At 32.0% G+C, this 12,170-nt stretch overlaps 1 protein-coding gene across 1 annotated transcript in view; it reads left to right on the forward strand.

Moving 5' to 3' along the window:
• NDFIP2 (Nedd4 family interacting protein 2) overlaps positions 1-11,962 on the forward strand; it is a 67,880-nt gene extending 55,918 nt beyond the window's left edge. Inside the window, exons 6-8 of the mRNA XM_047720215.1 lie at positions 3,079-3,145; positions 5,818-5,923; positions 8,664-11,962. Of these exons, the coding sequence (XP_047576171.1) occupies positions 3,079-3,145; positions 5,818-5,921 (171 nt within the window). The 3' untranslated portion in view covers positions 5,922-5,923; positions 8,664-11,962. The remainder of the gene's footprint in view (positions 1-3,078; positions 3,146-5,817; positions 5,924-8,663) is intronic.
• The last annotated feature ends 208 nt before the right edge of the window (positions 11,963-12,170 follow it).

A 12,170-nucleotide genomic window follows, 5' to 3' on the forward strand; every position in this document is an offset into this window, starting at 1 on the left:
CTTTCAGGGTATTAGGGCCTAATTCTCTCATAGTACCCCTAGTTGAGAGGCAGTTGTTTATCTGGTAAGTAATGTGATGTGATAAGATGGGAAACCTAAATTCAAAGACTGGGGATTCTCAGAGTTTTCTGACGTATATATTAGCATCAAGTTTGGTCACCAGAACTGTTTCATTTCCCTTTGAAATACCACTACTGAGGGGCATGAGGCCAGCTCAGTCTGAAGAGCATGTGACTCTCTGTCTTGGTGTTGTGAGTTTGAGCCTCACGTTGTGTGTAGCGATTACAAATAAATAAATAAGCTTTGGCGGGGGGAACCCCACAAAATGTGCTTTAAAAAAAAAATACTGCTATTGGATTAAGGTTAATATGCCTTTGGTGTATACTGAGAACTGATACAAGAAAAAGATTTTTAAGAATCTTTTTTGTCGAATAGTAATAGCCGCCTTTCATTGAATACGTGCTGTGTTTCTAGCGTAATTCATTACAAACGCCAGGTTCTTGATTCCTACTTGCATCAGTGACGCTCATGATAATCCAGCCACTTTGTTGATGATAAAGCTGAGACTAAAAAAAGTTGAGTGAGGGACGCCTGGGTGGCTCAGTTGGTTAAGCAGCTGCCTTTGGCTCAGGTCATGATCCCAGCGTCCTGGGATCGAGTCTCGCATCGGGCTCCTTGCTCAGCAGGAGCCTGCTTCTCCCTCTGCCTCTGCCTGCCATTCTGTCTGCCTGTGCTCGCTCTCTCTCCCTCTCTCTCTGACAAAAAAAAAAAAAAAAAAAAAGTTGAGTGAGTTGCTTGCTATCCCAAAGGTTGATGATTCGAATCTAGCTTGGTCTCAATTCAGTGCCTGTTGTCCTAATTCTGTCCTGCCTCTGTGACCCTGCACTTTGACTGCTTTACAAGGCTGGAAGCGGTAAATGCCCTGTGGAGTGCTGAGAGGAAGGTTTTCTTCTCAAAGCCTGGTGTTTTGTTTTATTAGGCAGTAAGTAATTTATAAATTTATAATTTATAAATCATAGCTTTTCTTTTTGTTTTTGAGTTCGCATGACACTCAGATTTAGTGTAAATATCTCTCACTGATTCTGGTATTATTTCTAAGGCTTTTGGTGTTTTTTATTGTTTGTTTAAAAATGAATATGTGTTTTGCTAAAAACTAACAACGCTTTTTGAAAGTAGAATGTAAATAATAAACTACTGGTGTTATATTAATAAAATAAAATTAGATAAATTCTTAGTGTCAGTTTGGAAAACTTTATTTTCCAAAGTTTGATTTTTGCATCCTGTGATTGGCCAATTAACATGATTTTTACTCATTGAATAACCCCAACTTGGCTCAGCGCTCTGACTATAGGTATTTTAAAACATTTTTGCTCACTCAGTAATGAGCCCAAAAGCTTATTTAGGTTATCCATTTTACATAGTGAGTCTTTCTTTGACTTCAAGGTGAAAGTGATTTTATTTTTTCATTTGGGAGTAAATAAAGACTAACTTTGGCAAATATTTTTGGTGAAGAATGATGTTCTTACTTTCCTGGTTGCTTCTTGCCAGGTACTATTATTTATTAAGTATTTTCTACAATATATTTAAAAATTAGAAAGTTAAAAATGTATTGCCTTGGTTCTTTATTTCTTTTCGTTCTTATAGACTCTAAAGCCTATATGAAAACCTTCTATTTCTAATTATTAGTCACTTGATTAAAATGTGTAGTGCAGTCCTACTTTACCAGCTATATTTCCCCAATTGTTTAGTTCTCCCTTGTACATATTTTAAAGATGTTGAAGTGTGTGGGATCTGCATCTATAATGGTACTTTAGAAATTTTAATTTTTGAAATTTCTAAAACCCTAAGCTGGTAATTTAGATTATGGTTCATTTATTAATTGTAAACACTTCCTGTAGAAATACTTAAAAGGTTTTAAAAAACAAATCATTAGTACATATGCTTCCTAAATAGTGTTGTTATTTACAATTTGTAAGTACTTTGGTTATTACAAACCTATAGGATTTTTAAACTTTTGTGGAAATTACCAATGAATAGTTGGAAGTAGTTACCAAAATAAAGTTCGAGGTACTTTTAATTTCAGATTTGAGGGCAAATCCCCATTTGACAAAGTTATTTTTAGTTAAATCGGATTCAGTTTGGAGGCCAATGAATGGAAACAGAGTAAATAAAACAAAGTAATTTATAGTAGTTTTAGACTAGGTTATATAAAACACTTTCAAAAAATAACTATTTGGAACATTGTTTAGGTGCTAAAGGGTAATAGGGAAGAATTAATTATCTGAAGTAACTGAAGAAAATTAGATTGGCTTAAAAAAATTTTTTTTTAAATAATAAATCATGACATCCAGAGGCTAATCAAGGAAAAGATACCTATGTTCAGTATCATCAAACTCTGCCTTCCAGCTGCCTGTTTATATTCTCATTTCACAGAGAGTATAAAACTGTCTACCATGGTCACTAATAAGAACTGTTGAAATGCCACTTCAAGGTTCATTTAGCTGTTCGCAGCTCACTGTTGGGAACTGAATACTGGAGCATCTAGTTTGAAAATAAAAAGAGTAATGAGTTGGGGGTCTTTATGTGCCTAGGATTCTTGGCAGTGATTAACAGTAGGGGGTGTACAGAAGGTCAAAAGCTCTTCTTTTTAGAGGTCAGGCGAACATCCCCATCTGATAAGATTAAACTAATGTGGCTTTTGGTGTTAATATCTAAAGCAGCGGGTTGCTGTAGTGTGTTTGGGATGGTAGTTGTGGCTTTGAGGGATTATGAAAAAAGAACTGACATGTGAACTCTTTAATGAGAAAGTTGGATTCAGATATATAGATTTTACCTTTCTTACAATTTTGAAACTGGTTTTTGTTTCTAAAATATTTTGTATAAGTTTGTTATCATACATAAGATTTTAAAGTTTGTTTCCTCAAATAATTATGTATGTCATTAAGCATCTTTTTCCTCTTTGTGTTGTTTTAAGTGCAAGAGATGATTTGAAGTAAATTGTTCTGAAATTGAGGTTGATTTATGATTTTCAAATTTAGGTATATAAATATGGTTAATATATTTATGTTCACTCCATAGTTTTCTGATTATTTTACTGGATATTTCAATGGACAGTATTGGCTTTGGTGGATATTTCTTGTACTTGGTAAGTTTATTTCTAATGCATTTCAACTTTGAATTTGCATTTAGTTTAACTTTGATATTTCCCCAGATTGTAAGATGTAAATACATTGTGTTGAAACTTAACGTGGAAATAAATTTTTTTACTGTAAAATTCTCATATCCAGATACCTAATATCATCTCAGCTATTGGGATAATTAATTATACATTGCACTCTAGATTTCTGATTGAAAATCCAGAGTCTGTCAATTTAAAAAATCAGTAGTTGGATGATAATTGAATGTCGCAGAACTTGAAATCCTGAAATGATTTAAAAAATTGTCTTCAGCATTTATTTTGGAAAATATACACGCATAATTTCTTTGAACAATCCTAGGATATGTTGAGAGTAGGATAGTTGGATGTTCTATGCATTTTCTTACTTTTGGAGTATTGAAACATTCTTTATACTTTTGAAATGTACCCTGCATTAATCATTAATCAGCCGGGCATAAGGAAGGGCTTCATGCCCAATGATCACAGTACTTCTGTTGGGTTTTCTTTTTACAAGGCATGTCTTTTTATTAATATTGATGAATTTTATGAATTTCCAATTTTTGTTCTAGTGATTTTCACTTTAGATGTATGATAAGTTAGTCTCAAAATCACGTAATGCCTTTAATCTACATTTCAGATTTATTTACTGACATGAAGAATATCCTCTCTTCTGAGGTTTAAAAGCCCACATTTCTTTAGTAACATAATTGTAACAGAAAATATTGGCATTTCAGTAGGTGGCAGTGTTCTCATTGAGTTTTTGTTCATTCCTGGTGTTGGATCTTTAGGATCTTTAGGAAAGCAAATTCTTAGTGATCAGTTAAGGTCAGTAAAGATCCTGTATTCTTTCTCTTAACAATTAATAGTGAAATTATTCTATGATTTTGTTAGGAAGCCAGACTCTTAAAAGGGTTTAGACAGTTTTTTGTGTTGTTAATTGTGTTCTTACTCCTGAATTTTGTGCCTGTTACTGAGTTTCTTACTTAAAAGTGAAAAAATACAAAAAGTCTTTTAAGTATTTAAACATATTAAATAAGTATATTTGCTTCTAAATATTGTAAGGATTGAATGTTAGGAGGACAACTATAGGCCCCAATGAAATGCAGAGGACCACCCCATTTCCACATCAGAACCACAGTCTAGCATTTAGGGAATTGTGAAAATTTAATCTGTGGTGAAAATGTTCCTCTCACATACACCCAGAAGAATGTTGAGTACATTGTAGAACACCGAGAAACAATAGCTGCTGAATGATTGGTTTCTAGATAGGAACTGGCTTATTTTAGAAAATGCCTGAGCAGGACAAAATAGTCTTAGAAACAGCAATTTTCATAGACAAAAGTAGGGATTTCACAAATAATTTTGGTTTATATTTTTCAATAATACTTGTACATTTGGATCACAATACCATTATCTTTGAACAGCATCTGGAAGAACATGAGCATGGAAGTCAGAGTGGGAGTCACAAATGGAAGGAGTGAGGATATGGGAAGCAGATGGGCTCAGATTTAGCTAAAATTTATACCACTCGCTTAAGTCATTATTTGTGTATCTTCTGTCCTTTCTCTTTATTATAACCATGCTTCTTTTTTTAGTGCTTTGGTTACTGTCTTGGAGTTGGGGTACAAATTTAGTTTGGGAGTTTGCATTTTAAATTGACAGACTTTTGGTGAGGAAAGTTGCATGCATGTATATCTTAACGTTTTTCTGTTTTTGTTTTGCCCCCACCCATCATCTAGTTAAAAATTTACTGAAGTTGTTAAATGTTTCCCTTAGAATTCTGTGTTTAAAAAGTGTATCAAGGAATTTACTAATAATGCTAATGCTTTTTATACTTTGCTAATATTTTCCATCTGAAACTTTGAAGAATTTCACTGGCATTGTTTTATTAATTAACTAAGGATACCTGTTATGTAAATGGTTGTTATTTTAAAAAATCCTGTTATAGAGAATACTAAGATAGATAGAAGATCTGTCCCACATCGTTAAAGAAATCACTAGAGTGGTTGCTTCCCAATTCTTTCCTGATTCTTCTTATCTAAATTTGTATTACAAATTAATCTTTTATTATTACTTGAAAATAAGAATTAATAATTAAATTTTTATTTAAATAACTTGTATCTTCAAATACAGATTTCAAGGATGACAGGCACTTGATATTGGTAGACAGGCTTATTGGTTTTATCCCACAATTGTTAGCAAATTACTTGCATATATTCTTTCTTGAATAACTTATATCAGTAAATATGTGTTAGTTTGCTTAGTCGTTATATTAATTGAAAAGTTTCATATAAAAATGGATTTCCCTGAGTTAAATCAGCTTAAATGCATTAGGTATCTTTGCCATTTTAAGAAATCATGGAATAAATGTATATTTTTGTGTAATTCTGGATTTTCATGGCTGAATTTGGTTTACTTTAATTTTTATTTAAATTTAGATACATCTGGACTTAACAAATTGAAAGAATTTGGGAAGGCAGTAAACTTGTATTATGTTTTTTCGTGATTTTATCATTATAGTGTAAAATATCATGGAACGAATAGAATTTTACAGATTAAATTCCTTAAGCCAAGAGGATCTTGTTTATAATTGTCTATTTTAAATTGATGCCCTCTCTGAATAAGAACATAATGCAGCTGTATTATTTTAACGGTTTCAGGCCTGCTGCTTTTCTTCAGAGGATTTGTTAATTATCTAAAAGTCAGAAACATGTCTGAAAGTATGGCAGCTGCTCATAGAACAAGATATTTCTTCTTATTATAGAGGTAAGAAATATATATTAAATCCATTCCCTTCAGATATTCATTTTCACCAGATGAATATTATGTGTACTTTTGTTGGTTACTTAATGTTAGCATATTTAATATGTCGTTATATTGTTAACAATCAACTAATTAAGATTTAGTAAGTTGTGAACTTTTTAAGATTTTTTAAAATTGAATTTCATAAATTTTAATTTTTAAAATATATGATGAATAAAAAACTTTAGGTCAGACTTTCTAAACTTATTTTTTAAGGATTAACCACAGGATATAAGTAACTATTAGCACACAATACAAAGGATAAAAAAACAAAATACAACAAAGCACTTACACAGAAGGGATGGGGATTTTGTATAAAACAATGAGAAATCCAGACGTGGTTTAAAAAAAAAAAATTGTGGTTGAAAAGAAATTTTCCATGCACTGATCTTAAAAAAAACTGGATCAAAGAATAAAAGTTGTGTGAAGAAAGTAGGAGCTCTGATAGTTTCCTTAATGTCTGTCAGTTTGTATCAACAACGAAGGCTTCAACTTGAATAAATGGGAATAAAGAAATGAGCAGAGGTTGTCTTACTAGTTATCCAGTGAATTTCTGGAGGCTGCATGCAGCTCGTTAGTAGTTTCTGCACATGAGGAGACCTCATATCTCTGTTTTCTATAATAGACTATTTTTGTTATTGAAATACACTTAACATACAGTATATTAGCTTCATGTGTACAACACAGTGATTTGACATTTGTGTATTTTGTGAACTGCTCACCACAATAAGCCTAGTTACCATTTGTCACCATACAGAGTTAATGCAAATACGGTATTACTGACTGTATTCCCCATGCTGTAATTTATGTCCCCATGACTTACTTGTTTTGTGACTAGAAATTTGTAGCTCTTGATCCCCTTCACTCATTTTGCCCCCCATCCCCAAACTCCTTCCCGTTTGATAGCTACCACTCTGTTCTTAGTATCTATGAGTATAGGTGTTGTTTTATGTTATTATTGTTTTGCTGTGCTTGTTGTTAATTGAACTTGTAAGTGGAATCATGCAATATTTGTCTTTCTCTGACTTCTTTCACTTAGCATAATATCCTCAAGGTCCATCATACTGTCACAAATGGCAAGATCTTTTTTATGGCTGGGTAGTATTCCATCCTGTATATGTATTCCATATATATGAGTACTATTACATCATACATAGATCATATATATGAGATACATATATAGATCGATCTATCTATCTATCTATATAGAACGTACACATACCCTGTATCTTTATCCATTCATCTATTCATGGGCACTTAGGCTGTTTTCCATATGTTGGCTTTTGTAAATAATGTTGCAGTTAACAGGAGTGCATCTATCTTTTTGAATTAGTATTTTCGTTTTCTTCAGATAGATAGCTAGAAGTAGAGTTGTTGGATCATAGGATAGTTCTATTTTTAATATTTTGAGGAAACCCCATACTGTTTTCTAGAGTGGTTGCCTCAATTTACTTTCCCAGCAACACTTTACAAGGTTTCCCATTTCCTCATGTCCTCACCAACATTTGTTTCTTATCTTTTTATTATAGGTGAATATTCTGACAGGAGTGGTGTGATAATCTCATTGTTTTTCATGTGCATTTCCCTCATGTTTAGAGATATTGAACTTCTTTTTATGTGCTTGATGGCCATCTGTATGACTTTGGAATACGGTCTATTCAGATCCTCTGTTCATTTTTTTTTTTTTTTAAGATTTTATTTATTTATTTGGCAGAGATCACAAGCAGGCAGAGAGGCAGGCTTACCCACTCCCTCCCCCACCACCCCGAGCAGAGAGCCTGATGCGGGGCTCAATCCCAGGACCCTGGGATCATGACCTGACCCGAAGGCAGAGGCTTTAACCCACTGAGCTACCCAGGCACCCCCTCTGTTCATTTTTTAATTGGATTGTTTGGTTTTTTAGTTATTGAGTTGTATGGGTTCTTTTTAACTATTTTGGATATTAACTCCTTACTGGATATATGACTTAGAAATATCTCCTCCCTCTATACTATTTTTATTTTTTTTAATTTTATTTATTTTTATTATTATTATTTTTTTTTTTTTTACTATTTTTAAAGCAAGTGCCATATACTTCCTGTCTATAAGTGACTTGAACTTTTAAAGTATTTGAAATGCATAAGCAAAGTGTCTGCTAAAACACTTCTAGATGTATCTACAAGTACAAAATGTTTCCAACTTACTATAACTGTTCTTTTGGTAAATAAATTGTATGGTTTGGGATTTGATTGCTTAAACTTTATAACATAGGAGTTTTACATAATCTAATATAATTTAGTTATTTCTGCTGAAGAGAGTACAGTTGTATTTCTGGAAAATTAAAGTATCCTTTTAAATATTCTTTTACCTCTACGTAGAAGGTGTCACATTTTCTTTTTAATTACTAAAATGTCTTTGCAAGCAGTAACAGTAAGAGTGTATCAATATGTAAGATAAAAGGCAAAGTAATTTTCTCTTAGTATTCGGTGTAATTATCTTATTTGCATTTTCAGGAGCCTAAAACTTAATGTAAATATTTTCTAGATGTTTTCCTTTAGGAGCTTAAACTTTGGAATATGTTCTGATATATTCTGTTTTATATTATCTTTACCAAAAGAACATTAGATACTTGATGTAATACTGTTATAAAATGTTTTTTATTATATTATCATGTAGACAATTGCAACTTAATATACTATAAGACTAATTCTCTCTTTGTCCCTAGACTGCATCGACCAGACATTCTTTTCTTAAACCAATGTGAAATTTCCAGATCATCTGTAAACCTACAACTTTAATAGGATAGAAGACTACTAAAAGCAGAAGACAAATTAGTGAAGAAAAGATAGATCTTCAAAATTGAATGGCAGGATGGTTTATGCTTAAAAGCCATTTCTGTTCATTCTCTTAAATATTTTAAATTTCATTTGTTTTGCACATTTGCATATGTGCCCATGTAAAAGATTTGCATATACTTGAAAGAAACTATAAAGTTGTAGCAGTAAAGTCCAGTCATATTTGGTTAATCAGTGTTTGATATAATTGAAAGGGGTGAGTGAGAAACAGTCTTCCAGCATGTAAATGCCATTGACTTCTGACCTGACATTTAGTATAATAAAAATGAAGTTATTAACCATGTCAAATGCTTTAGTTTCTGGCTCCTAGATTCATCTAGTAACTCTACACATGAAATGCCCTTTGTTATATATAGTTTTTTGAAAACTGCAGTGCTGATTATAGAAAAGCTTTGTCAGATTTTTGAACATGATATTTACATTATTATTTAGCAAACTCTTTCTGTAAATAACCATGCATAAATTACTTTCTGCATTGTTTTCTTAGAAACTGTGTCTGGATATCTTTTCAATTAATTTAAAATTAAGTGAACTTAATATATAGAAAAAATCTGGATGTTAAAGATAGTTTGTTTTAGGACAGATTTTAAGAAGATATGGGTATTCCACATGTCCTTTAGGAGAACATCTTTTTGTTGTTTTCTTTTTAAGGGACATGCCAGGTTTAGGGATTCTCAGTTGAGAAGTTTGTTTTTTAAGATTGCCATCTTAGAGAGTCTTGTAGGAAGAGATTGTATTAGATATTATATTTATTTCATTTAAGACACTTTTGAAAATTAATTTTCTGAATAAGATATTCTCATTTGCATTTGTCTTTTAAAAAGCCAATAAAAGTATCTTTCAATTTTAATTGTAATAATTTTTTCTTTAGATGTTTAGTTTGTTAAATGAAACAAATCAGAACTTGTACTAATAGCTTCTTGCTTTATGATTGTAGAATTAACATAAAATCATATCTTGAATTAAGATATGCAAAATAATCTGTTTTCAAGTTACAGAAATGTGTCTGTGGAAAATGGGAGTGTGGTGTGTGTGTGTGTGCGTGTGGTAAGAGTATGCGTGTATGTGACCATTACTACAACTGGAATCTACACTCACAAGCTACTACATTTTGCAAATCATTTTATGTCTCATCTGTTTTCAGTTCTATTTTTGTTTTTGAATGCCAACATTAAAAATGATGGGAATTACATCATCTTTTAAACTTAAAAATCATTTAATACAGCTACAGAGAACATATAAAATTGGTTGTTTATAATTAGATACTGACTACTACTAAAAGATACATCTAAAACTATTCAGGGACATTTTTCCATTTCTGAAAAAATAAATTATGCTTTATAACTTCTTTTGTATTTCTCTGTATTTTCTGATTTATTTCATTGTCTTTGATAAATAAAACATGCAGTTTTGTTTTGCTAATTGAGCCTCCTATTTTTTTGTTTTCTCTCACTCATTCTCCTTCCTTACATAGAATTTTTGTTGTTTGTTGAAGTACCTCTGTACCCCTTGAAGTCAAACTAGCATGGGGGTAAAGAAAAAATATTTAGTTGCCTGATTTGGAAGTTAAAATTAGAATGTACTTATAAGAAATGGAATCTCATGCTAGATTTCTTCTCTGTCTCATATTAACTTTCTGTCGACCTATACTTCATTTTTGTGATAACTTTTAAGTGAAATTAAGCTATCATATATGGTAATTGTAGATTACTAGATGAGCTATCACATCACTTTACAAAATTTATTATTTTAGTTTTTGTGGTGTGTATCCTTGTTTCTGAATATGGATGTGTCACTTTTGATCCAATATCAAAAACTTCACGTTTTGTTTTGATTTTTCTCCCCCGTTAAATCAAATGTCCATGTTACCTGATCTCCTATAATTGGTACAATTCAGTGGTAGCCTTAAATCTCATCATCCAGTCAGGGGCATAGAATATTATTTTTAAAACTTTAACGTTCTCTTCCAGATCTATCAAGTTCTACATACTTCCTTCATTTCCTGTGAGCTTGGATAAAAGAGCTGCTATTGTGTTTTGGGGATGCTTAACTGTCTTTGCACTCTGTCTTAAAGTTTGCAAATCAGAATCTTTGATAGGGTGTCTAAATAATTTTTGAAAGAATATGACCTGGGGCTTGGAAGTTAATGCAGATATTTATTAAATTATTTTTATTACGTTTGAACAAGCTAGTTAGGACTAGGAGAATCCATTTTTATGTATTATATGAAATCAACTGAACTTAAGGTAAAAATACATTTTTCTGTATAGTGTGTTCAGGCTTGAAATTAGAAATTTAAAATTAAAAGGCAAATCTTAATTATACTCGGTTAAAATAAAAATTTCTCTTTAATAGAAAAAATACTAATCTCTAGCCTTTTGAGTCTGTAAGTTATCTCCCATGCCTTTGAGGTGGTTCAGAAATTTTAACCTGTTAAGACAATAATCACTAATACTCGAGCAGAACCACCCACAACAGGAAAAGTGAAATCCAAAAAGCCCAGCTGGAGAAAAAAATTAGGGTTTTTTAATTTAACATTTTTCTTTTCAACTGGTCTGTAGTCCCCCAAAGCACAAAAATAACGAGAGTGCATCTGATCCTGTATTTAACTGGAATGACGTATGTCCTCAGTTTGTCCTCAGCCCTGATTATTTCTGTTTTCTCAGCTTAAATAGTGCCTCCTCTCTCGAAAGTGTCCTAACTTAGAGAATAAATTACATGATCACCCTATGTATAACTCTGTCTTTACTGAGAAGTGACTGCCTAAACCCACTGCCCTTTGAGAAAAGGAACTGGAGTATTAGGTCAGAAGCTAATTACTGTCACAGCCTTTCCTAGCCAACCCATTTGTCTAGCCTGTAGAATATGCATAGTTTTTTGTTTGTTTTTTTAAATAGAAGTTGTATTGGAATGATTTCCAGCTTATGGTAAACAGTAAAGGATGAGCTTTTATATTTTAAAACTGCTGTTAAATGTTAATTTAATTGTTTACTCTCAAGTAGTCATATGAGATGTTAGTGTATTATTTTTAAAATCTCCTTCTTGATAAAGTTCAACTGTTAGATGATAATGTGCCAATTACTATTATAGGAATGTCCTTGCCGTATATAAAACGTGCTGACATGTGTTTTGCTTATTAATAAAGTTCTATAGATGTGGAAATGTGAAACTGTGCATCCTTTTGAAAATCAGTGTTAGATTCACAACATATCGCCATCTGAGCCTCACAAAATGTTTAAATGGTAGATCTCATTTGAGATGAAAACAACTGGCATGGAATTAAGTTAGAGTATGGAACAATATTAAACTTGCCTCAGTAATCTGAACGTTAGGAGATGGTTCGAGTTTAATACATGCCAAAAAATCGCCTTGTGGAA

Source organism: Lutra lutra, chromosome 3 (genome assembly GCF_902655055.1).
Source record: "Lutra lutra chromosome 3, mLutLut1.2, whole genome shotgun sequence".
NCBI classification, from domain to species: Eukaryota; Metazoa; Chordata; class Mammalia; order Carnivora; family Mustelidae; genus Lutra; species Lutra lutra.